General features: G+C 38.8%; 1 protein-coding gene across 1 annotated transcript in view; it reads right to left on the bottom strand.

The window, feature by feature from the left end:
* Dap160 (dynamin associated protein 160) overlaps positions 1-27,852 on the bottom strand; it is a 531,520-nt gene that overhangs the window by 188,651 nt on the left and 315,017 nt on the right. Inside the window, exon 18 of the mRNA XM_090381606.1 lies at positions 151-350. Coding sequence (XP_090237732.1) covers positions 151-350 — 200 coding nt within the window. The remainder of the gene's footprint in view (positions 1-150; positions 351-27,852) is intronic.

Consider the following 27,852-nt stretch of genomic DNA (forward strand, 5'->3'; position numbering starts at 1 on the left):
CTTCACTTAATTTTAGTTTATTCTTGTTTTATTATTACTGAAAATCATGTTTCCCAGTTTTTAATTAAAAAGTTCTTTTTTATTAACTTTAACTCTTGTTAATAATCTATTATTACTACTGTCTCTGAGTAAATAAGACTACATACTTACTCTAAAGTCCGCTTTATTTCTGTACCAACAATGTGTACTGTTTCAGTCTGATTACTAGCTGGTGTTCCATTACATATAAATGGAGATTCTGCTTCAGAAGGGCTCTGAATACGTTCTGCATAAGCTTCGGGAAACCATCCTTTTTTCCCGTGCAGTTCTCCGCCAAGCCAACCTGGTTCTGAACTTTGATCTTCTGATACCTATAAAATCATTTTATTTTTCTGTAAAAATAAACTATTTTCATTAAAATTACAAATTACAATAATATATATAAAAATAATAATTTAAGTAACATATCAGCATTTAGTGGCAAGTTTGAATAAATTATACTAAATGAAGGAGTTGAAGAGCAATACGTGGACCTGCAACTCCATTTTTATTGAATATGAAAAATAGAATATCAATATGTGTAAAGATGTTTATTTGCAGTTGTTGCCATTCCTGGCAGGTTACAGAGTAAGTATACCATATTTTGTACCACTTGTTTTGTAATAAAAAATCTATAATACAAAACTAAATATATTTGTATTTACTTCTTGTGATAAATAAAATATTTTCATTTAAGTATTTTTTGCTGTTTTATATATCAGCAGCTACTTTGTAACCTAACAGAAACAACAGCAGTCACCATTCAATAAACTGAATCTTCACACAAAGTATCTTACTTTTCAAATCCTAGCTATACTTAATGAATTTAAAAACTATTCCATAAATTTTACTTTACGCATAATGTTGAATATATGATTTGTAGATTTCCAATTTCCTGACAACTACCTATGTCAATGTAATTGGGCATCACTTCAAAAGAACAAAAAGAGTTAAGAATTACAGGCTGCAAAAAATATAAACCTCTTAAAAGAATTTGTCTTGGTGGTCAGGTAATGCATTCATAATGTCTCTAATCTCACTGATAAGAAAATCCTTTAATAATATCTCTAGGAAAAATTAAGTTACATAGATATCATCGAGCAAAGTAGGCACTAAGACAATAATAAAGCCAATGAAGCATCATATCATATATAAATTGCATTTACTCTTATTAGATTATAGGAAGAATCCTACACTTCCCTGAGACTAGCTAACAGCAGTCCTCAAATTGGGGAAAAAAAAAAAAAAAATTACAAAGAATTTTTTCAGTCTGTAATGAGAACTGAACCTCAGATCTGCTTTGAATTAATGAGATATTAAATATAAACTAAATAAAAGTAGTTTTATCAAATGCTTTTTATCTCTTCCTCAATACTGTGATTCCTATTAAACATTTATAGCTATGGTACATGCAATAATGTATTTGGCAACACAAGCAATTGATTATATTCTATCATATGACACTGCTGCAATGTGATACTGTTACAGCACATTAGTATTAGTAGTGGAAAATTATGCAAGGAAGCAAGCTTATACAACATCAGTCAAAAAAAAAAGTCTGAACATTCCGCCCCCCGTAACAATTTGTCAAAGCTTCAAACTACCCAATTCCACAAAAATCAATTACTCTCTGGCTGAAAGTAAATTTTTGGATATTTATCCTGCAATTCTTTTTAAATTTAAGTTTATGCCCCCTTATGTGTGTATTGTCCAAGAAATAGTAAGGGATGTCATCCACATTTGGTTTACTCAATCTATTCAAAACCTCAAACATGTCAATCAGATTTCCTTTTACGTCCTTAGTTAAAAAGTGTTGCAATTTTCAGAACTGAAATCATTCATAATAAGGATACCCTTTTATGTATTTCACTAATCATGTTGCTTTTCTCTGGGCCCATTCCAAAAGATTTGCAACCTTTCGAAAATGCACTTTTCAAATCTGTATGCAAGATTAAATATGCAGCATAACATAATCACTGCTTTATACAAATGGAATATTCACCACCTTGTCCCTGCTGGACAAATTCTTGAATATCACTGAATGACCTCCATGAACTGCCAAGCAGTCAGTGTGCACTGCTTAGAGAACTTCATGTTGGAATGTACAATTCCTAGGCCTCTTGTTCTCCACCATACCAAGTGTGGTCGAGAATGAAACCGGTATTTTTTGTAGGATTACTGTGCTCATATGCAGTACTTTGCATATATCAATATTAAGCCTCGACTGTTATTTCTCAGCCAAGCTGCCTAACTTTTCTAGGTCTTGTTGCAGAAGCATACCCTGATTCCTATCATTAATCGTCTTGCTAAATCTAATCATCTCTAAACTTATACAATAATTTTAATATTTCTTTTGTTTTTTTATGAAAACCTCAAACACGACAGGTATTAGAACCTATAGTACTTAGTACCGTGCTTGAGAAGCACGGTAGGTTGAGAAGACGAAAGAAGATATTTGTTGACATTTGACTTGAACTTCTGTAGACTGTAATTTTCAGGAAATAGTGTAGAAAGAAAGTTGTTCCAGAAAACAGCATATGAATGAATAAACGAGGAAGATGAAATTTTGGTTCTAGGAGTTTGAAGTTGAACAGCAAATGGACATTGGCAGCAAATGTTCGGACTGTTTTGAAAGAGAGAGTGGGAATTATAGAAGCCAATTCAGAAGAACAGTGCCCATGGAATTATCTGTAGAAAAGGCATTCAGCAGAAACAGTACGTCTATGAGATAGTGAGTGGAGAGACTCTGTCAGAGATGAGTCATTAATTAACCTAACTGCCCCTATTTTGAATGAAATCTAGAAGCTTCAGAGTGATCTGGGAGGGCACAACCCCAGTTATGAGAATATTCCATTCCATGGTGGGCAGATTTGCGATTTGTACAGAGTGAACAGCTGTTTGAAAGAAAAGTAATGCTGAGAACATTAACATTAGCTTTCTTGCATATGATGCAAGAAAGCAAGCTTATGCAGCATCAGCCAAAAAAAAAACCAAGAAAAAAAAAAAAAAATTTCCATTCACCCCTCCATTTGTTCGAAATACCTGTCCAGCTGAGCCTTAAATTTATTCAGGCTATCCAATTCCACAACAAGGGATGGAAGTCTGTTCCACCAACCAACTACCCGCTGGCCAAAGGCAAATTTCCGCACATCTATCCGACATCCGTCCTTCCTCAATTTGAATTTATGCCCTCTGAGGTGATTATTCTGAGCAAGATGAAGAATCCCATTGGCATTGAGCATGCTCAAACCATTCAAAGCCTTATACACCTCTATCAGATCACCTCGCCGGTGCCTAGTCTCCAGACTCTGTAATTTGCAAAACTTAAGCCTTTCTTCGTAAGAGCAACCCTTTGTTCCATTCACTAATCTTGTTGCCCTTCTCTGCACCCGTTCCAGCAGCTCTACATCCTTCTTGAAATGAGGCCTCCAGACCTGTATACAGTACTCAAGATGTGGCCTAACCATTGCCTTATACAAGGGAATAATCACCTCCTTATCCCTGCTAGAAAAATTCCTGTATATCATTGACAAGACACCATGAGCTACTCTTGCAGCTCGTCTGCACTGCTCAGAGAACTTCATATCTGCCTGCACAATTACCCCCAGGTCCTTTTCATTCTCCACCACTGTCAGTGTAGTACCGCAGAGTTGATACGTTGCTCTGGGGTTACTGTTTCCCATATGTAGTACTTTACATTTGTCAATGTTAAACTTCATTTGCCACCTCTCAGCCCATCTGTTCAACCTATCCAGATCCTGTTGCAGCAGCATAGCATCAGTAGTGTCCTTAACGACCCTGCCAACCTTTGTATCATCTGCAAACTTGGACATTAAATTTGATATACCATCATCAATATCATTCATAAACACCGAAAACAACAACGGACCCAACACTGAACCTTGAGGAACTCCACTAATAACATTAGTCCACGTTGAGCAGTGTCCATTGATTACCACTCTCTGTCTTCTGCCACTCAACCATCCCCTTATCCATAGCAGCAATTTGCCTCCAATACCACACTGCTCCAATTTGTGCAGCAGTCTTCCATGTGCAACAGTATCAAAAGCCTTTCTAAGATCCAAATATATAATATCAAAGTTATTTCTTGCATCCAGTTCTTTTGTGACTACATCATAGTATCCAATCAAATTGGTCAGGCAAGACCTGCCCTTAACAAAACCATGCTGCGTCTGAGCTATAACTGAATTCTTGTCTAGATGATCCTGCAGTGCTTCTTTAACCAGTGCCTCCATTAATTTACCTGGAACAGAAGTTAAACTAACAGGTCTATAATTACTTGTGTCAGCCTTTGATCCTCCTTTGTGAATTGGGGTTACATTTGCACATCTCCAGTCTATGGGTACCTCCTCTGAGTCCAAAGAAGCTCTCATAATTATGGCTAGGAGTTTGCATACTTCCTTTGCTGCATCCTTTAATATAACTGGATAGATCCCATCCACCCCAGGTGCCTTTTTTATGTTTATCCTCAACAATCTCTCCTCCACTTTCCTCTCAGTTATTACAAAATCATCCAGCTCACTGCCAATGTTTACTTTACCTACATCATTCTCCTTCCTGAATAACTCCTCATGCATGAATGTAGATGCAAAATACTTGTTTAGATTGTTAGCCACCTGAGCAGGATCCTCAACTGTTGAACCATCAATATCCAGTGGACCAATCTGATTCATTCCTTTCCTTCTCGAGTTCAAATATGTAAAGAACTCTTTTCTGTTTTTCTTTGCATCCTTTGCCAAGGATTTTTCGTAGTCTGCCTTTGCCTGCCTAATCTCCTTTGTGACTTGGTTACAGACCAACTTATATCTATCATAGGCTTCCATGTCCCCCATTAATTTGTATGTATCCCATGCATTTTTCTTCTCTGCCACATGTCTCATTAGTTCATCTGACAACCATTTAGGCCTAAACCTTGAACAATATTTCTTAGTTGGTATGTAAAGCCTGGTAGCCTCCAAGATTAGTTCCTTGAATGCTTCCCATTTTGAGTTTGCTGTTGGTAACATCATCAGTTGGTCCCACTGTATAGAATTTAAATACTGTCTCAGACCATCATAGTCGCCTTTACGAAAACAAAAACCCTTCCCTTTACCTCTGATGGTAGTTACCTCCTTGAGTAAATCCCACTTCAACACACTGTGATTACTGCCACCTAGTGGTTCATTTATCTGCAGATTCTTAATGCATGAAGAATCACTACTGATAATCAGATCAAGAGTATTGCTCCCTCTTGTTGCCTCACGAACATGCTGATGTAGAAAACAATCATCCAATAAATCCACAAAAGCCTTGCTAGTGTGCGAGTGACCAACCCACAAATTCCAGTCAATATCTGGGAAATTAAAATCCCCCATTATAAGACTCTCTGATTTACTGGCCCACTCTATTTCCCTGTACAATATCTTATTATACTCATCAGAGTCATTAGGCCTATAGCACACTCCTACTCTCAATTTTGATTTCCCTATGCTTATGTCACACAAAACTGACTCGACACTGCCCTGTCCATCGATGTCGACTGGCTTCACTTCCTTGGACTTTATGTGTTTCTTAATTAATAGCATAACCCCTCCTCCCCTCCTGTCCTGTCTATCTTTTCTATACACATTGTATTCCCCAAATTCCAGTTCCGCATTACTTATATCTGTGTGACACCACGTCTCTGATATCCCAACAATATCTGCCTTTGATGTTTTGAGCAATACCTCAAATTCATCAAATTTATTTACCAAACTCCTAGCATTGGTGTACACGCAGGTATACATGCACCTGTTTCTATTCTTAGCTACCCTAACACAACCCATGTGTTTACTTGTACCGCAATGACTACCAGCAGTCTCTGAAATATCCTGCATCTTGTTTTTCAGGCTTCTGCTCATTTCAATAGAAGCAGTGCAAGAATCACTTCCACCTCTGCCAGTGGCTACTGTTAATCTATTAATCCTTGTATCCCCCCCAACTAGCAGTTTTCCGACCCACCTAACACTGCCTCGACAGCATCAGCAAAAATTCTTGCACCCTTTCTATTTAAGTGTATCCCATCCCTGTAGAAGCAATCTCTCCTGTTAACAAGTACAGTCCAGGCTGAAAAAAATTTTACCCCTTGAGCCTTGCACAATCCCTCCAGGGCCGAATTGATCGACAAGGCTCTCATCATATACTCCCTCCTATCATGTCTGGGCAGAATTGCAGACACTCTCAAGTTCAACCCTAATTCACGGCTTTTTTTTCAACAGTGACCTGTACTTGCTAAGTAGTTCCGCCGGTCTCCTACTCTTAATATCATTAGTGCCAACGTGTACAACTATATCACCTTTTGTGCCCTTAAAAGATGATATCCGCTCTACAACGTCATCAATCTTTGCCCCTGGCAGACATACCCTGGTCCTATTCCACCTATCCTTTTTACAAAGCATGTTCCCCGTTTCCCTGACAATAGAGTCACCAACAACTACTAGTTCCTGTGGGACCAGTGCATTCTGCCTAGGGGGCTGCCTCTGTGTTGCCTGATGACCAAGTGCAAGCTCTGGCGTTGATGTGGGCAGCTGAGAGCTTGATGGGCCCCTCAATTTATTTCCTTCGAGGGCATCCACCCTGTCCTTCAAGCTCTCATAAAGGCCCATAACAACGCTGAGTTGTCGCCTGATTTCCTTGCACTCCTTACATCGTGCACACACAAAGACATCCCCCTTGGCAGTATCATGTCCCGTACCCGACTGCTCCGCAAACATCAAGCAAACAGTGCATTTTAAAAGACTGTGATTCAGAGGGCAACTGCCCCCCCTCAGTTCTCCCCTGAACTACAGCACTCCCATTAGCTTGAGCCTTTTGCTTTGCTGCTCTGGTCAGAGTCATGATTCCGATTTAATTCTGTAAAATTCAAAACAAAAATTAAATCCTTAAGTTATATCCCAAAACAGTTATGTTATATATATATTTTTTTCGGTATCTAGTGTTTTCTACGAGTTCCCTTTATACAACTTCCGTATCACGTGTACCACTATAGTTATGTATTAATTATTTGTTACGATTAAGTTGCTATTTATATATATATAGAGTTAAAAGTACAATTTAATTGACAATAAAGTTTATCAAGATTAATAGATTTACTGATTAATTGACAATATTATATTATGCACTATACTACACTAAGCTTATGCTATCGTGTAAAAAAGGCGGGAATTCACGAATGGTATTTCTACGGACTCGTAAGTATTGATTAGCTTTCAAATCTCGCTATCTCAATTTAGAATAAACTAAGGATCCTGACTAGGTCTATAATCTACTTATAGAAGATAATTTGATATAACAATTGGTTAATAAATCGACTAAATTTGGTTAAAAAAAAAAAGACCTCTCGTTCAATTTGTGACACGTGTATTTGATACCGTTACCGATACTAAGTAATATCTACAAAATCTCTGTCTAAGTTAAACTTTAAACAAAGTATCGTAACTAGGAATATAAAGCTACTCTAGAAAATAAGTTAATATGACAATTTAAACTAATAAAGTTTAAATTGTCATATTCCTGTATATCATTGACAAGACACCATGAGCTACTCTTGCAGCCCGTCTGCACTGCTCAGAGAACTTCATATCTGCCTGCACAATTACCACCAGGTCCTTTTCATTCTCTACCACTGTCAGTGTAGTACCACAGAGTTGATACGTTCTCTGGGGTTGGTAACATCATCAGTTGGTCCCACTGTATAGAATTTAAATACTGTCTCAAATCCATCATAGTCGCCTCTACGAAAGCAATAACCCTTCCCTTTACCTCTGATGGTAGCTACCTCTTTGTGTAAATCTCACTTTAGCACACTGTGATCACTACCACCTAGCGGTTCCTTTATCTGCAGATTCTTAATGCATGAATCACTACTGGATAATCAATTCAAGTATGTTACTCCCTCTAGTCGCTTCCCAAACATGCTGATGTAGAAAACAATCATTCAATAAATCCACAAAAGCCTTGCTAGCGTGTGAGTGACCAATCCACAAATTCCAGTCAATATCTGGGAAATTAAAATCCCTCATTATAAGACTCTCTGATTTACTGGCCCATTCTATTTCCCTGTACAGTTTCTTATTATACTCATCAGAGTCATTACGCCTATAGCACACTCCTACTCTCAATTTTTATCTCCCAATGCTTATGTCACACCAACCTGACTCGACACGGCACTGTCCTGCGATGTCAACTTGCTTCACTTCCTTGGATTTTATGTGTTTCTTAACTAATAGCATAACCCTCCTCCCTTCCTATCCTATCCTATCTATCCTTTCTGTACACATTGTACTCCCCAAATTCCAGTTCTGCATTCTTTATATCTGTGTGACACCACGTCTCTGATATCTCAACAATATCCACCTTTGATGCTTTGAGCAATACCTCAAATTCATCAAATTTATTTACAAAACTCCTAGCATTGGTGTACACACAAGTATACATGCACCTGTTCCTATTCTTAGCTACCCTAATGCAACCCATGTGTTTACTTGTACCGCAATGACTACCAGCAGTCTCTGAAATATCCTGCATATTGTTTTCCAGGCTTCTGCTCATTCCAATAGCAGTGCAAGAATCACTTTCACCTCTGCCAGTGGCTACTGTTAATCTATTAGTACTTGTATTCCCCCAAAGCTAGCAGTTTTCCGACCCACTTAACACTGCTTCGATAGCATCAGCAAATATTCTTGCACCCTTTCTATTTAAGTGTATATACACTTACTATTTAAGTGTATCCCATCTCTGTAGAAGCAGTCTCTCCTGTTAACAAGTACAGACCAGGCTGAAAAATATTCTACCCCTTGAGCCTTGCACAATCTTTCCAGGGCCGAGTTGACCGACAAGGCTCTCACCATATACTCCCTCCTATCGTGTGTGGGCAGAATTGCAGACACTTTCAAATTCAACCCTAATTCATGGCTGTTTTCAACAGTGACCTGTACTTGTTAAGTAATTCTGCCGGTCTCATACTCTTAATATCATTAGTGCCAACGTGTAGAACTATATCACCTTTTGTGCCCTTAAAAGATGATATCCGCTCTACAACGTCATCAACCTTTGCCCCTGGCAGACATACCCTGGTCCTGTTCCACCTATCCTTTTTACAAAGCATGTTCCCCGTTTCCCTGACAAGAGTCACCAACAACTACTAGTAGTTCCTGTGAGACCAGCGCATTCTGCCTTGGGGGTTGCCACTGTGTTGGGTGATGACCAAGTGCAAGCTCTGGTGTTGATGTGGGCAGCTGAGAGCTTGATGGGCCCCTCAATTTAGATCCTTCGAGGGCATACACCCTGTCCTTCAAGCTCTCATATAGGCCCATAACAACACTGAGTTGTCGCCTGATTTCATTACACTCCTTGCATCGCACTCACACAAAGGCATCCCCTATGGCAATATCATGTCCCGTACCTGATTGCTCCACTAACATCAAGCAAGCAGTGAATTTTAAAAGGCTGTGATTCAAAGGGCAACTGCCCCCCCTTAGTTCTCCCCTAAGCCACAGCACTCCCATTAGCTTGAGCCTTTTGCTTTGCTGCTCTGTCTGAGTCATGATTTCGATTTAATTTCAATAAAATTTCAATTTCAGAACAAAATTATAACCCTAAACTTTTATCGCTACATATCTTTTTTCAGCATCAAGTATTATCTACGAGTTCCATTTATATAACTTCCGTATCAAGTTATGTATTAATTAATTATGTTACGTTTGTAATCTAAGTCGTTATATGTATTTAGTTAAAAGTACAATTTAATTGACAACGAAGTTTAACAAAATTAATAGATTTTACTGATTAATTGACAATATTATATTCTGTACTATACTAAGCTTAAGCTATCTAGTTCAGGATGTAACATGTCGTATAACAATGGCGGCAAGATACAAACGGTAAATCTACAGTCACTTAAGTATTAATTAACTTCAAAATCTTGCTGTACTTGCAACATATGCAACATATTCTCGCTGTATATGCAACATTCCTCTCTTGAACAGCCTTAGCACATTTATTGGAAAACCAAGGTTTAGATAAAGGACTAGATTCTAAAGTGTAGTATGGATTCTAAAGTGGAGAGTACAAGAATAATTTCACTGACATGATCTGAGCAATCGTTGATATCAGAAGTTTTGAAACAGTAATCCGACCAAGGAAAAGAAATCTTTTCAATGTAATGCCTTGTAATGCAAAACATGAGGTTGGGAATAGCCATGAGATAAAGGTTCCATTGGAGAAGAGACAATCACCAAGTAGTGATCTGTGGTGCCTAAAGAACCACCCACTTCAACCACGTACTTAGAGGGGTTGTATGTGAGAAAAAGACCAAGCGTGTTGGCTGTATGGTGAGAATTGTCTGGTATTCTGGTAGGTAAATGAACAATCTGTGCGGGGTCATTAGTAATTTCAAAAGCCTCAGCGTCTCGACCAGCTGGGTCGGTGTGACTAGAAAACGGAAGCCAGCTGGAGTTGTGAACATTAAAATCGTCAAGAAAAATTACCTCACTGTTGGGAAAGTTGGACTGGAGAAAGTAAAGTTGCAAAGAGAGAAAGTCATAGAGCTCCAAGTGATTAGTGGAGTTGGGAGAATGGTAGTGACAACAAATGAATTTGACAGAATGAGGTAGATAGATTTTAAGCCAGAGAAGATTGATAAAAGGAGATTCCAAACTACCAAGTCTTTGACAGGGAATATTGGAACTGACATATGCACAAGTACTACCTTTGAAGCGAAAAGAATCATACAGCAAATAATTTGGGCAACTGAGATGAGCAGTAGTTGAAACAACCGATTGCAAGTGGAAATGGACATCGTTGAGATTAGAACCGAGACCATGTATATTTGTGAAATGAACTAGGAAGTGTTCAGGAGGTTTATAACTTTTCACAGATAAGCTTACTCTATTAGACAATTCATGGTGTATTCAATAGTATGAAAAAGTGTGTGTGTGTGGGGGGGGTTTCTGTATGAAGTTATGAAAATTTTGGATATGATGCACACATGGTAAGAATATACCCAGATCCTTGACATAAATTGGCCTTCACAATGCCCCCCCCCCCCACATGCACACTACTCTGACGCCCTCCAGTCACTATCTGGCAGAGTAGAAGTAGCAAGATTATACAAGATTTGAAAGCCTCCTAGAGAGTTACCAATTGGTTCGGTACTAACCAGCAGCCGGCCTGTGAACACTGTTTTAGAGCTGTACCCTCAAAATGTAAGGAAGAGTGGATCTCGCCATGATGTTCATCATAACCTCAAAAGTTATCAGTTGTACTGCATGATGGAAGAGATAGGGAAGGGTTGATCGGAACTTATCTCTGGAGACTAAACATGGGTTCCACCACTTCAAGCCTCCAATAAGCAAAGTGGTGGTATTGCACCAGTTGATGAGTCATCTACTATCTAGTCTTGCCTGGTAACACAGAGGGTCGGAATTCCTCCATGTGGTGTGGGTGCCACACCTTGACCCCTTGGCTTACGTTGGTTCACACCTGGGTGGTCACCCACAGTGTGCTTGCGCATGGGGGGTTATACCTAGAATTACTCAGTCCCAAAGTCGTGAAGGTGCAACCAGAGGATTTGGCTGTCAGACTATCTGGACTTCGCCGAAATTGGGTCCACTTGACTTGAGTGTTATGCAAATATTAGTTCTATCAGCGTTTTAGACTCTCAGGTAGCAAGTACAGCTTGTCTGGCATATCTGAGACAACCTCAAGGACCTATCAAGGATATTTCTTTGCCAATATCATTAATAAATATAGAAAACAGTAAAGAGCCCAGCAAATTAACTCTCAGGGATGCCACTAATAACATCAGTCCAAGAAAGTTTCATTTATAACTACTCTATCCTTCCACTCAACCATTTCTTTATCCATAGCAATAAATTGCCCTTAATGCCACACTCAATCAATCCGTGCAGCAGTCTTTCAAATGAAACTGTGTCAAAAGCTTTAGTGAAATTTAAGTATATGATGTCAAAATTATTTTTTGCATCTAGTTCATTTCTTATTGTGTCATAGTAGCTAATCATATTGGTAAGATTAGGCCTTTTCTTAACAAATACATGCTGTGATTTTCCCTATAATTTTTTGCTTCCAAAACAGTTGATCAGATTAGATTTTTAATAATTAATTAGCAATTAATTTGCAATATATTTTTGAAGTTCATCTGTTTGATCCTGCACGACTGCTGAAAATATGGTTAAAATGGTTAAATAGTTAAAAATAATAATTTTTTTCTTTCTACCACATGATAAACCCAATGTGGTCAGAGAAGGTTTGCAGCTATAGTGATTTACAGGGATAATGATTTCAGATGGAGCCGACTACATAAGTTCCCATTCTGTAAATTAAAGTTTGATCCCCACACCAAATGATGTGTGTGTGGTTTCTATGATCCCCATGGTAACCACACACATCATTTTGTTCTATTTATTCACAAAAACACATGACTGAGACAGTGTTTATCAATAAGTCAACTACTTTAGTTAAATTCTTCTTTTGTGTGAAATTAGCATTAGTAGAGGCATATGATGCAAGAAAGCAAGCTTATCCAGCATCAGCCAAAAAAAAAAAAAAAAAAAACACGCCACTCCCATTTCACCCCTCCATTCGTTCGAAATACCTGTCCAGTTGAGCCTTAAATTTGTTTAGGCTATCAACTGCAACTACAAGTGACGGAAGTCGGTTCCACCAACCAACCACCCACCCGCTGGCCAAAGGCAAATTTCCGCACATCTATCCGTCATCCGTCCTTCCTCAATTTGAATTTATGCCCTCTGAGGTGATTTTGAGCAAGATGAAGAATCCCATTGGCAGTGAGCATGCGCAAACCATTCAAAGCCTTATACTCCTCTATCAGATCACCTCGCTGTTGCCTAGTCTCCAGACTCTGTAATGTGCAAAACTTAAGCCTTTCTTCGTAAGAGCAATCCTTTGTTCCATTCACTAATCTTGTTGCCCTTCTCTGTACCCGTTCCAGCAGCTCTACATCCTTCTTGAAATGAGGCCTCCAGACCTGTATACAGTACTCAAGATGTGGCCTAACCATTGCCTTATACAAGGGAATAATCACCTCCTTATCCCTGCTATAAAAATTCCTGTATATCATTGACAAGACACCATGAGCTACTCTTGCAGCTCGTCTGCACTGCTCAGAGAACTTCATATCTGTCTGCACAATTACCCCCAGGTCCTTTTCATTCTCTACCACTGTCAGTGTAGTACCGCAGAGTTGATATGTTGCTCTGGGGTTACTGTTTCCCATATGTAGTACTTTACATTTGTCAATGTTAAACTTCATTTGCCACTCTCAGCCCATCTGTTCAACCTTTCCAGATCCTGTTGCAGCAGCATAGCGTCAGTAGTGTCCTTAACAACCCTGCCAACCTTTGTATCATCTGCAAACTTGGACATTAAACTTGATATCCCATCGTCAATATCATTCATAAACACCGAAAACAACAACGGACCCAACACTGAACCCTGAGGAACTCCACTAATAACATTAGTCCACGTTGAGCAGTGTCCATTGATTACCACTCTGTCTTCTGCCACTCAACCATCCCCTTATCCATAGCAGCAATTTGCCTCCAATGCCACACTGCTCCAATTTGTGCAGCAGTCTTCCATGTGCAACAGTATCAAAAGCCTTTCTAAGATCCAAATAGACTGTTTTATCCTTAATGTTTTTATTACAGGACATACTGTCCATTTGAAAGGTGCCATTATTTACTGAATAAACTTGAAATGTTAAACAAGTGTTCAAGGATTGGTTTGGTTTGGTGTACAATTTTATTGGCACATTAACAGCGAGGGCTATTAAGTGCCAAGACAAGGTTATAGCATTTAAAAAACGGTTCTGGTAACCTTTAAAAGAGGTTACCTAGTCAAAACATTATAAGTTTAAAATATGTTTAAAAGTTGCTGTGGTATCAGCCAAATCATTTCCCCTAATCCCAATGTGGCTAGGAATCCAGCAGAGGAAGATATCATATTCATGTTTACGGACTGAGTGGATTTTCTTCTGAAATCGAGACAGAACCAGGTGAGGTTCTGTCTCGATTTCAGAAGAAAATCCACTGAGGAAAGACAGCAGCAGCAGATCCATTTGTGTAAGCTGGCAAGAAATCAGAACATTCAGCTCAGTGCCGAATAAAGCTGCAGACAGACAGATGGAGTACCTGATTCTCCCCAGTTCTTAAGGGAAAAGTCACATGACAGCATGCCAAGATAAAAGGGGCTGCTTTGGTGATTCAGCAACACTGTCTAACATGATATTAAACTCTGCAAGTTGCTTGTTGTCGTTGTATTTGAGGTTTTTGGCACCAGGCCCTCTTGGGCTATATTGTGCCTGTTCATGGTTTAGGTATCACTGATTTCACGTTATGATTAGATGCTATTATACAAATTTATGCATTTTAAATACTTAAACAGATCCTCAAAATTTGGTTCATTCCCACAATATGAGATAAGCTTAAGGGTTCCTGCAAGTTGGAGAGGGAGTTGAAGCTGAATTTTTGGACAGATGAAAGTTGGGGACATTCAATGAGAATGTTTTATTGTTAGATGCGATTGGCAAAAGAAGCACTGAGGAGGAGTCTCTCCCACAAAGCAAATACAGATGAGTTGGATGTGAATGACCGATGCGAAGCTTTGCCAGAATTCCTTCTTGTCACCTGCTTCTTCTAAAACTATATGTCCACAGTTGTGGCTCTTTTTTTTTTTTTTTATCTGCAACAGTTTATTATTGATTTGAGATTGCCAGAAGTGAGACCATTGTTTCCAACACGTTTTTTAATAATGGATTTGTAGCCAAGTTTAGGGAACTTTCAGTTGACTGCACCAGAGTCAGGTGCAGTCAGGTGCAGTTCCAGAGTCAGGATGTTTAGCATCTCATCTGCTGATTATTTCCTTGGATGCCGACATGACCAGAAATCCAGCAAAAGGTAACCTTGTGGTTGGCTGTTTGATGGTAAAATAATTTAGACTGGATCGCTTTAAGAACGGGATGAGAAGCGGAAAAGGTAGATGGAAAGACAGTTATTGTTATTTTGGTTTTTAGGAGCATTAGCAACTAAAGCTTTTTGTTATTTGATTTTTAGGAGCATTAGCAACTAAGGCCATATTGCTCTGGGAATATGCAGTGGTCATTCCCTGACCATGGAGGTGCCATTTAGTATTAGTAATGGCCGCATGGTGCAAGAAAGCCTATGGCTTATGCTGCACCAACCAAAAAAAACCGAATAAAACAATGATAAAAAAAATTAATAAATAATAATAGAAAAGGAAATTAAACCTATCATCCTATGCACTTCCCTGAGCCGAAGGTACTGTCCAGATGACCTTTGAATTTCCCCAAACTGTCAGCCTCTACCACCCATGTAAGCAACTTATTCCAGTAATTTATAACTCGCTGGCTAAGATAAAACTTCCTGCAGTCCAATCTAAACATTTCCCCCCCCCCGGTAACTTGAATTTATGTCCCCTAGTTCTAGCATCATTTATAATCTTGAAAATTTCGTCCTCATTCATTTTACTGATGCCTCTCAGAGCCTTAAACACCTCAATCAAATCTCCTCTAAGGTGTCTAGTTTCCAAACTCTGCAACTCACATATTCGAAGTCTTTCTTCATAAGGACGCCCTTTTGCTGATCTCACCAGGCGAGTTAGCCGTCTTTGCACCCTTTCAAGAAGCTCAATGTCTTTCTTTAGGTGCGGTCTAACAAAAGCCTTATATAATGGGATTATCACGTCCCTATCTCTACTTGCAAAAGTTCGATAGATCATCGATAGGACACCATGGGCCTTCCTTGCAACCTGTTTACAATTCTCAGAGAATTTCATGTCTGACCGTATCGTAACACCCAAGTCCCTTTCCTCCAGTACTGAGTTTAGCTGAACTCCACCAAGTGAACAAGTTATTTTGGGATTACTGTTTCCCAGGTGTAATACCTTACACTTTGTTGGATTAAAGCATAGCTGCCATTTTTCTGACCATTCCTTAAGTCTATTTAGGTCTCTCTCTGAAGAAGCTCAGCTTGACAGTGATCATTAACTACTCTACCAATTTTAACATCTGCAAATTTAGACATCACACCCTCTATCCCTTCATCAATGTCGTTCATGAAAATTAAAACAACAGTGGTCCTAATTCTGATCCTTGGGGAGAACCCCACTTCTTACATTAACCCAATCTGAGGAATAACCATTTATCACAACCCTCTGCCTCCTGCCCTGAAACCATCCTGCTATCCATCTATTTTCCCAGTGGTTCCAACCTGTTCCAGCTTATAAAGCAACTGCTCATGTGGAACTGAGTCAAAAGCTTTGCTGAAATCTAAATAAACAATGTCGAAATTATTCCCTAAATCCAGCTCGTGAGTGACCCTTTCAAAATAGCGAACCAGATTTGTTAAACATGATTTTCCCTTTAAAAAACCATGCTGAGTATCCTTGAGAATTTCAATTCGATACAAATGATCCTGAATTCGACCCTTGATCATTGCCTCCATGATTTTCCCTACCACTGAATTCAGACTGACAGGTCGATAATTTGCCACTTCACTCTTAGAGCCACCCTTATGTATGGGACGTACATTGGCACTTTTTCCAATCCAAGGGAATCTCACCAGAGTCTAGTGATGCTCGCATAATTAGCCTCAATGGTTCAATGCACTCACTTTCCGCCTCCCTTAAGATTATAGGGTATATTCCATCAACTCCAGGAGCCTTACTGGTCTGTAGGCTTGTTTTTTCATTAAATAATCTTGCAAAATTTCAATATCATCGATTACATATTTTTCAACTTTGTTCCCACAATTTCCCATTGCCACAAAAGGTTTTTCATTTGTAAATATCGATGCAAAATAACTGTTGAGTTCATCTGCAACGGCAGCTGGTGTATTAAATACTATCCCCTTTCCCTTACGTAAAGGTCCGATGCAGTTTGTCCTGCTCTTCTTGGCATTTATATATGTGAAGAATTCCTTATCCCCCTCCCCCTTTGCTCTGTTTGCTAGTGATTTCTCATAAACTGCCTTTGCCTGTCGAACCTTTTCTGTGGCTCTATTACAGATCATCTTGTAGCTGTTATAGGCTTTAGTACTTTTTATTGCTCTGTAACCTTTCCATGCCACCTTTTTCTGCTCAAGTAATGTGGCAACTTCACTATTCATCCAACTTAGAACCCTCGTCGTGGAGTATTTTTTTTAATGGTAAATACACATTCAAGGCATCTGTGATTAATGTTTTAAAAGCATACCACAGTTCAAATGTATTCATTCTCTGCGCGATATCTACCAGGTAATAGAGGCCATGTAGTACCTTAGGGCATCGTAATTTAAATTTTCTTAAATTAAAACCCATTCCTTTGCCTTTTACTGCAGCTACTTCTCTCATCATCATCCACCGTAGAACTCAGTGATCACTTCCTGCTACTGGTTCCTCTACTGTCAGCCCTGTTATGTCATCTGATTCATGGGTAATGAGGTCTAGGATATTCTTTTCTCTAGTACTTTCCCTGACATGTTGATACAAATAACAGTCATCTAGTTGATTTAAAAATTTTGTTCCTCCTGTCGAGTTTCCTTCCCATTTACTCCAATCAATTAGAGGCAAATTGAAATTACTCATAATAAGACATTGACGCTTACTTGCCCATTCCATTTGCATGTAGAGGCTTTCGTCATAATCTTCACAATCACCTGGTCTGTAGATTACTCCTACTCGCATTATACCTTTGTTTCCAACTATCTCACACCATACAGATTCTATATTAGCATGTGAAACGTCTGAATCCGGGAAAGCTATAGTCACACTCAGGCTGCTTCTGATAAGAAGCATTACCCCACCACCCCTTCTATCTACTCTATTCTTCCTAAATACATTATACAAGCCGTACTGAAACTCATCATCCGTAATTTCCGGGTGGCACCACGTCTCCGTAAGCCCTATTATGTCCGCGTTACTTGTTTTAACCAGCAGTTCGAATTCGCTCATTTTATTGACAACACTTCTAACATTACTATATAAACAATTAATACTTACTGTTATTGTATATTTAACAACACTAACATGACCCTTGAAGTTTTTTAGGCTCTCTTCCCTGGCATTAGCTACCCGCTCACTTGAAACATTTCTGCCCCCAGAACATCTAGATAAAATGTCCAGTTGGGGTAAGAGATAAGAACTCTTGATGTATGTACAAGAGTTACTTTGACTAATATTAATGCATGACATTAATACTGACATGCATAAATGCATGTCAGTATTACTCACATTCCCCATAATTAGCAGTTTCCCTGAACCTTTAAGGTATCCTCAATAATACTGGCAAAAACGTTTGCACCACCTTTGTTTAAGTGTATCCCATCTCTACAAAACATATTCCTTCTACCTACAAGTGTGGGCCATGCTGATAGAAATTCCCCCCCCCCCCTAAAGCCTTGCAGAGTCCAAGTCTTGAGTTAATCCACAAGGCTTTTAACATATAATCCCTCCTATCATGTCTGGGCAGAATTGCGGACACAGACATTGTGGCCTAGCTCGCGGCATTTCCTCAGCACGGTCCTGTGTTTTTCCAACAAATCGTCAGATCGTGACTAATGACATTTAATGTCATTAGTCCCCACATGAATAATAATATTCTCTTTTTTTTGAAAGGTAGTGATTGCACTTAAGGAGTCTGTATATATCAGAGATTGTTTGATATGATATGTTTATGTTATCTAGAGCCAGTTTTATTGAAAATAATTCTGCATTCAGTGGGAAGAGAGGCAACTGTTAAGAAAGTGGCAGAAACTGCTGCTGCACCAACAGCCGTATCTGTTTTGGAGCCGTTGGTATAGATATGAACTTTGAGTTTTCCAAAGAATGCAATTTATGTTGCTGTTGAAAGTTGATATTTGCCAGGGAGGATTTTCCCCATCTTGAAGAGAAATTGTCACAGAGAGGTATGAACTCAGTCCAGGGAGTTTCAGGTGTAGCAAGGTCTTGTAATATATTATTAAAGTTAATTTTCCAACTGATCATGAGTTCTTGCAGTCGAATCCCTGTGGGGTGGTTTTCATTAGGTTTATTGTGATATAGCAGGGTGTGTTGAGGATGAAACATACTCCCAGCTGGGGTGGGCTGGAGTACTTTCGATCTTTGCTGCATAATTAAACAATTTTTCTCCTGAGATGCAGAGAGGGGGGTTCATTTGCCTCAATATACAGGCTGTGAACCATAGATGTTCTGAAGGCTCCAACAGATATCCTAAGGGCAATATTGGATGGTGTTCAGATGTAACAGAACTTTTCCTGGCAGAGTCGTAAACAGGTGCTCCACAATCCAAGTGCTATAGAGATGTAGGAGAGAGCTTTTGTCAGTGCCCCAGGACATAGCAGAGACAGCTCTTAAGGATATTCAGTTTTTAAGATTTGCTTCCCATATAGCATATAGTATTATGCTATATGGGAAGCAAAATTAAGTTTATAATCTAAATGTAACCCCAGTAGATGAAAATTGTTAGTGACAGGAATCGGGCTGTTTTTTAAAAATATTTCTGGATCCGGATGTAGTTTCCATTTTTTACAAAAATGAATAGCAGTAGACTTCTTTTCTGCTAGGGAATAACCATTCCACAATGCCCATGATTCTATTTTAGCTATAGCAATTTGAAGTTGCCTTTCAATGGTGTTCATAGTTTGGAATTGAGTAGAGATAATGAAGTCACCGGCAAACAAGTACGATTGTACTGTATTTGGTACATCCCTTGTCACATTTGTGATTCTTACTGCAAATAATGTTGGACTGAGAATGGAACCCTGTGGTACACCTTCTTCTTGTTCAGATGTTTTGGATAAATTATTCATGTACTTGACCTGAAAAGTTCTGTAGCATAGGAAGTTTTGTATAAATTGCGGTAGATGAACTCTCAAGCTGAAAGAATGAAGATCTTGAACACCATATTGTCAGGTGGTATTAAAGGCTTTCTCAATATCGAGATTAATATGACCAGATGTTGTCCCCTTATGAAAGCATTACGTATATTTGCCTCTACTTTTATCATTAACAGGCCTCCGTAGCCGAGTGGTCAGGAGCGGGAGTGCAATAGCACACGCTCTTTGAGTTGACCGGGGTTCAAGCCCCTGACTGCTGAATACGGTAGATCTGCCAACCCGCATTGGACCAGTGTGGCAGATTATGCTCCATTTCCCTCAACATGAATTGTTGAGGAGGCTTCCATCCTGCAGTGGGTTGATAATGGCTGCACTTTACCTTTTTTTTTTTTTATCATTACGTCTAACGTGGAACAATTTTTTTTTTAAACCTGTACTGATTACTATTTAACAAGCTGTTAGTTTCCAGGAACCAGATTAACCGTCTGTGGCTGACCGGGCTAACCAGGTGGGTAAAGTGCCTGCCCGGCAACCCAAAGGTCGCAGGTTCGAATCCCGCCTCGGGCTTGGATCAGAGTAAAATGCAAAAACTTTGGGAGGTGCATTATGGCCACAGAAGCTGATGTGCCAACAACTAACAAAAAAAAAAACACAACTGCCTGTAAACCATTTTTTCCAGGACTTTGCCTAAACAACTAGTCAGTGAAATTTGCCTACAGTTATGTGGAAAGGTACAATCCTTTCCGGGCTTCGGGAAGGCTAGACTATTGAGTGACACAAGGAGACTGGGTAAGCATTTTCTAAGAATATTTGGTTGTAATAGTTTAACAATGATCTTTTTGCTCTGTTGTTAAGTTGTTTTAACATTATATAGTAGCGCTGCTGGTCCCATCTGGACCAGCAGCACTATTTGATGTTTTATTGAGCGCTCCAAAAAAAGTTCTGTTAATGTGAATGGCTGATTGTATGGGCATGAAACTATCATGGAAAAATTAATCTTATGCTGCTCTGCAGTTTCTTTAATTTGCTGAAAGGTTGGTTTGTAGGTGGCTATTGCTGATGTATTGGCAAATGATTCCGCTAAGGCATTTGCATTTTCCTCCAGATAATTCTGCTGTCCGTATCCTTGTTTATACTCGAGGAAAAGCTAATCCAGGCATCTTTCTTTGCTTTTCGTCTTATTTGGCGGAACTTGGCTTTCAGTCTTTTGAAGTTAATTAGGTTGCTAGTTGTGGAAAATTTACGAAATAAATTCCAAGCTCTATTTTTGTACTGTTTGGAGTGTGTACAACCAGTAATTACTGTTTCCGTTTCCCCGGTAAAGATTTTGGAATTGCAGAGGTAGCAGCTTGTAATATTTGATTAGTTACATGTTCTGTGACATTGTATATGGGTTGGGATTGGATTATTTTATTGTCTAACTGGACATGAGATGCATATTCATTCTAGTGTGTCCTACAAAATTTCCAAGTGGAGTGACATAGTGAAGGCGAGTTTGCCAGTGTTTGCAGCTTGCAGAGAATCAGAAGGTGATCACTGTTTAGTGGATTTTCAAGAACAGACCACTCCATAATACTATATACAGAGGGAGAACAGATTGACAGGTCTATTGCACTCATGGATCCTGTTGAAAAATGAATATAGGTAGGTTCATCAGTGTTCAAAAGGGTAAGTTGATAAAAATCAAAAAGAGATTCTATTAACTTGCCTCTCTTGTCAATTGTTGGAGATCCCCACATCGGATGATCAGCACTAAAGTCTCCAAGTAAGCAGAAAGGAGACGGTAGCTGTTCTATTAGATTTTCTAGGTCATCTGAAGAAGATGAGAAATTAGGAGGAATATATATAGATGCTATTGTAAGAGTGATGCCCATTTCAATGCACACTGCCAATACTTTGAAAGAAGTCTGAAGAGCAATGTTTGAATGGTACGTCGTTTCTTATAAGAACCGCCATCCTCCACGGGCTGGCAAGTCAATATTTCTATCTCTTCTAAAGATAGTGTAATTTTTTATAGTTGGACACACTTGTGAATTTAAATAAGTTTCATATAGGGATATGCCTGCTGGATCATAACGGTAGATGAGATCATGTAAATTGTCTTTTATACTGCAAAAGCCTCTATAATTCCACTGAAGGATTCTTTCCATCTACACCCTCTCCTGGAAGCCGTCGTTCTCGGCGGACGTGATGAACGGTTTCAGCTAGCGTGCTCCCCAGCCATTTCCGGTCCGGTGCACAAATGGAAAATTCCAACCGTGGAACCATGTGATGTGTGCTGTGGATCTGCTTTTTAAGGATGTGCCACACAGTAGACATATGCTGTTGAGGAAGGAGACTGCTGCATCCGAAAGCTACAGCAAAATTTTATCGCTTTTAATTTCTAGGTTTTTAGTATATTTTATCAGTGTTATTTATATTTTTATTGTAAATAAAGTGTTTTTAGTTACAGTATTGGATTTATTTATCTTCTGGCTGGTATGAAGCTTAATCATCAACATGAATTGTCCCAGCCTTGTAGGCCTATTTAGAGATAGGATTCTTTCCATTAAGTGGTTTCGTTGGTTGTTTTTGTTTCTGACTGCTTTTTAGTTGTGACTTGTTTGCATCGATCCGATTTTTCTTTGTCTTTCTTTGGAAAGTAGGGATGTGTTACGTCCATCTCATCAGTCGCATGAAGTTCTAATATGGCATCTTCTGAGTCATTGTGCTGGTCAGTATCCATTCTGGTTGAATTTGGTGGTTTCAGTACCATGGTTTCTGTCACTTTTGGTTTTGCTGTTGGGGGTACATTGGCTGGAATGGTAATTGGGGTATTACAGGCTTGTTCAGTTTTTTGTTGAGAAGGACACCGTTTGGGGGCAGAGAGCATGGAGCGTGCCCAATTAGTGATAGACATATTTGGGGGAACAGCAACATCTGTTTGTATACCTATTGACTGAAATTGTTTAGCAGCCATTGTATATGTATGCTTTGGATCTGTTTTCAGTATTTGCCTTCTCGCCTCTGAATATGTCACTTTATTCTCAACTTTATATTTCTGGATTTTTTTTTTTTTTCCTTGCTTCCATAGTTCGCAAATTTTGGAATTACCCTTACAGTTTGGGCAAGAAGTGGTAGCAGTGCATTCAGTTTGATTGCACTCTTTCGATCCACAATTTGGACATATTGCCTCACCTCGACATGCAGTTTGGGAGTGTCCTTATTTTTGGCACTTGTAGCACCTGATTGGGTTCGGGAAGTAAGGATGGACATGGCAATGGAGATAGCCTGCTTTAACAGATGGTAGGATGGGAGAGCTGAAAGTGAGAATTATGCTCCTAGTGGGAACAAGAACACCCATCTTTCCAAGTCATAATTCTCCTTGCTTGTATGATTTTTTGTTCACATAGCTCTTGAACTATCTCCTCCTCTGATACAGTTAACAAGTCACATTCTGCGATTACTCCCTTCGAGGAGTTTAGGGTGGCATGAGGAGTAACTTTTATTGGTCGTCTGCCAAAAGTAGTAATGTTTAATAACTTATCACAATGCTGGGATTTCATGGTCTCTACCAGAAGATCCCCAGACTGGAGTCGCTTTACTGTTTTTTGTGAACCTGCAGCAGACTCGATGCATTTTTTCACAAGGAATGGGGATAGTTTATTCACCGGCAGCTCTGATATAGAGTGCAGTATGAGGAATGCTGTTCATTTCCTCTTGACGGGTTGTTTTTAACCTCTAGGGTTGAGAATGGTCATTTTCTAGTCTTGAGCTTGATGGCTCTAAAGGTGGAAATGAACTGTTTTCCATCTTTGCTCCTTTCAGCCCTGGGAGAGTGGATTTCTTCTCCTAGGTTACCAACCCCACCACATGGAGGCAGAAGTGCCGCTAGAGTGACCAAGCGGTGTAAAAGTTAGTAAATTAATTTAATGGAAAAAAAAAAAAAAAGAAAGGTGGTTTTCCTTTCTGTAACTTAGTTACAATTCATAATACTAAGTTAACAATTAATTAATGGGAACGTAAGAAAACTTTTACAAATGAATAAAACTGAAGCTTTGATAAAAATGCTCTGAAAATCACTCAGGGAATCGCTTGATCACTATAACGCTTGGCACCCGGGGCCCTGCAAGTAGCTCTTCGACACAAATACCAAAAGGACAATTGGCAGTCTGGTGCAAGTTGTACAAACTTTCCTATTATGACTCAAAAACAGATATACATATAAGATGGTCTGGCAGGGATTTTAGTTTTAATGTACACTTTAGAGACAACTGTTTAAGTTGAAACAATAATGGGTCCATGTACAGGCTCTGGACATTGAACATTCACAATGCTCCAATAGCAATACGGATAGCCTAATAATGGACAGGGTCCAGCCATCCCAGTACAGGTGACTCCTGCTTAACGCTAATAATTTGTTCCGGAAAAACAGAGTGCTAAGTGAATCCGCGCTAAGTGAGCGCTGCATTCCCATAAGGTAACATATGTATTTGTGAGTTGCGGTCGGTGCCATAGGATATTTCCTAATCAATAATAAACAGTAGTGAAAAGATGCACAAATGTCAGTCAAAATATTTAATATTCAAATATTTGTACATATAAAATATTCTGCATTACATTCGTATATAATTATGTGGTAACTACTTACATATCAAAATTAAATTTAAAATTCCAGTTAAAATCATGAATTTAATTGATCTAAATTGATTTAATTTAATTGATGAATTTAATCAAGAAAAATGTGTCGATTTTGGGTTGAACTTTGGCCCTCTTCTAAATAAACTAAAAGAGGTATTAATTTTAAATCCCCCGCAGCGTTGCCACCCAACAATAAAGGCAACCGATCCTTCGTCACTTTTGAAATCTGGCATTTTTTTTCTTCTTTCAATATGAAACTTCTTTTAGGCATTCGTTTCCAGAAAAGTCCTGCTTCATCTATGTTAAAAAACGTGTTGAGAAGTATAACACACAATATCCCTCTTCAATAATTTTAACAAGTTATTTTTTGAATGTTTCGGCTCCTTAATCTGCACTTGTGGCTTCTCCCTGGATTTTAAATCTATTCAACCAGCCCTTACTAGTTTTAAATGGTTCCACATTTTTTTTTTTTTTTTTTAGGCGAGTTTTCTTCAGATCATCATATTGGCTAATCTCTCTCTCTCTTTTTTTTATTTATAATATTTAACTTAACTGAGTTCTACATTGATATTATCTTCAATAAAATCCTAATAGAAGGCCTAGTCCTAGTTGCTTGCAGTGGAACAGCTATCTTTCCCACTGCTAAAATTAATTCTTTATTTTTTTATAATTGTTATTGTTTGTTATTTGGTTTTTAGGAGCATTAGCAACTAAGGCCATATTGCTCCGGGAATATGCAGTGGTCATTCCCTGACCTTTCCGCATCCTCCGTATTTGGTGGTGACAGGCTCGAACCCTGGTCTAATCAAGAAGCGTGTGCTACGCACTGCTGCTCCTTCCCACCTGGCTACTGAGGCGCGCTTTTATAATTGTTCTTACAGTTAAACTTGCAAGTCCTAAATTATGGCACACATCCACTTGTCTTTGACTGGAATCGATTCGCTTCAAAACATCTAATTTAATTTTCAAATTCAGTCTTTTTCTTACATTTATAGTCTTCGTACTGCGTCCAGACGTTGTTGCTTTTTCATTCTTATCCGCCATTATTAACTCTTCTAAAATGTAATTCAAAAAAAATGTAATGCAACCGCATTGGTTGCATTAATTACGGTAGTAGTAGTAGTAGTAGTGGCATGTGATGCAAGAAAGCAAATGTATGAGCTTATGCAGCATCAGCCAAAAAAAAAAAAAAAAAAATCACACCATTCCCTCTAAATGCCTGTCCAGTTCCCCCTTAAATTTATTCAATCTATCAACTTCCACAACAACAGATGGAAGTTTGTTCCAGCAATTAACCACCCCCTGGCTAAAGGCAAATTTCTGCACATCTATTCTACATCTGTCTTTTCTTAATTTGAATTTATGCCCCCTTAGGTTCGTAATCTGAACAAGTGGAAGGATCCCATCAGAATTCAGCGTGCTCAACACATTCAAGGCCTTATATACCTCAATCAGATCACCGCGCAGGTGCCTAGTCTCCAGCCACTGCAATTTGCAGAACTTAAGCCTCTCTTGGTAAGAGGATCCCTTCATTCCCCTCACCAATCTTGTTGCCCTTCTCTGTACACGCTCAAGTAAATCTACATCCTTCCTAAAATGAGGCCTCCAGACCTGTACGCAGTACTCAAGGCATGGCCTGACCCATTGCCTTATACAGAGGGATAATCACCTCCTTCTCCCTGCTAGCAAAATTCCTATATATCATTGACAAAACCCCATGACCTGCCCTGGCAACCTGTCTGCATTGCTCAGAGAACTTCATATCTGACTGCACAATCACTCCCAGGTCTTTTTCATTTTCTACCACCTTAAGTGTAGTACCACACAGTTGGTACGTTTCTCTGGGGTTACTTCTACCCATATGCAGTACTTTGCATTTGTCAAGGTTAAACTTCAGTTGCCACTTCTTAGCCCATCTGCCCAAATTATCTAGATCCTGTTGCAGTAGCACCCTGCCATTACTGTCATTAACAACCCAACCTCTGTCAACCTTTGTATCATCTGCAAACTTCGACATTAAGCCTGATATACCTTCATCAATATCATTGATAAATATACAAAACAACAGTGGACCTAACACCGAACCCTGTGGGACTCCACTAATAACATTAGTCCAAGAAGAGCAGCACCCATTGATTACCACCCTCTGTCTTCTCCCACTCAACCATCCTTTTATCCATTGTAGCAACTTTCCCTTAATACCATTCTGCTCCAATTTGTACAATAGTCTTCCATGCGCAACAGTGTCAAAAGCTTTCCTGAAATCCAAATATATGATATCAAAATTATTTTTTGCATCCAGTTCCTTTGTAACCACATCATAATATCCTATCAAATTTGTCAGACGATACAATATTCAAGTAAACTGTCCGTTACACACGATGTCTAATATGGTACTGAGTGATGACTAGACTTCGGATAAATGCATATAACGCAAATATTACAAGCAAATATACTTGATCATTTTTTAAAATGTTGATCTTGGAACTATGTAACAAGTCATTGTACTGCAATTAAATTAGCGTGAGAGAAAATTTCTCAAGTCTGCGTGGGAAACATTTTAATGCCGTTTTGATATTCATTTTCAAGCTATCGACTCCATCAAATGAAATGATTTCGTTAAATATGCCAAAAATGCAATCTATAAAAGATCACTATAGTGATCTGAGACAACGTTATAGTCAGATACGGGTTATAATATAAGAACAGCGTTATAGCAAATCAGCGTAAAGCAAACCGCATTATAATGGGGGCCTACTGTACAAAGTTTCTGGTTGATGCATATACCTGGGACCAACGTTCCCTTAATTTTTTTTAGAGCTGTGCAGACCTGCCACTGCTCTGAGCAGAAAATTTTGACCCGATGTCTGCACAGCACTTTAAAAGTGCTCTGTAATATACATAATAAGAATATTTACAATGAAAATTGAAAAACTTCATATTTTGTATTTTATTTATTAATTGAATGGTACAATGAAAATCAGCACAACAAAGAAAATTATTTCACATTTTGAGAACTTTTTCTCATCCACCCTTATTAGAAATCCAGTGACTATAAATACTATCTAGATTAATTTCACACCCAGATGAAAGATAAGTCTTAATTATCATCAGATCATCCAAATGTTCAACTTCCAGTCTGTTTCTAGATTTACATTTGATGGAATTCACGACACTGAATTTCATTCAGTTTGCATTCAGCAGAAAGCTTGAAATGTTCCACAGATGGCAACAAGAATTGACAGTTCTTCAAATTCTTTGTTTCTGAGCATGCACATATCAGTGAACAACTTAATTGAACCAC

This window comes from Mastigoproctus giganteus, chromosome 9, assembly GCF_048544385.1.
Source record: "Mastigoproctus giganteus isolate SK-2022 chromosome 9, ASM4854438v1, whole genome shotgun sequence".
Taxonomy (NCBI): domain Eukaryota; kingdom Metazoa; phylum Arthropoda; class Arachnida; order Uropygi; family Thelyphonidae; genus Mastigoproctus; species Mastigoproctus giganteus.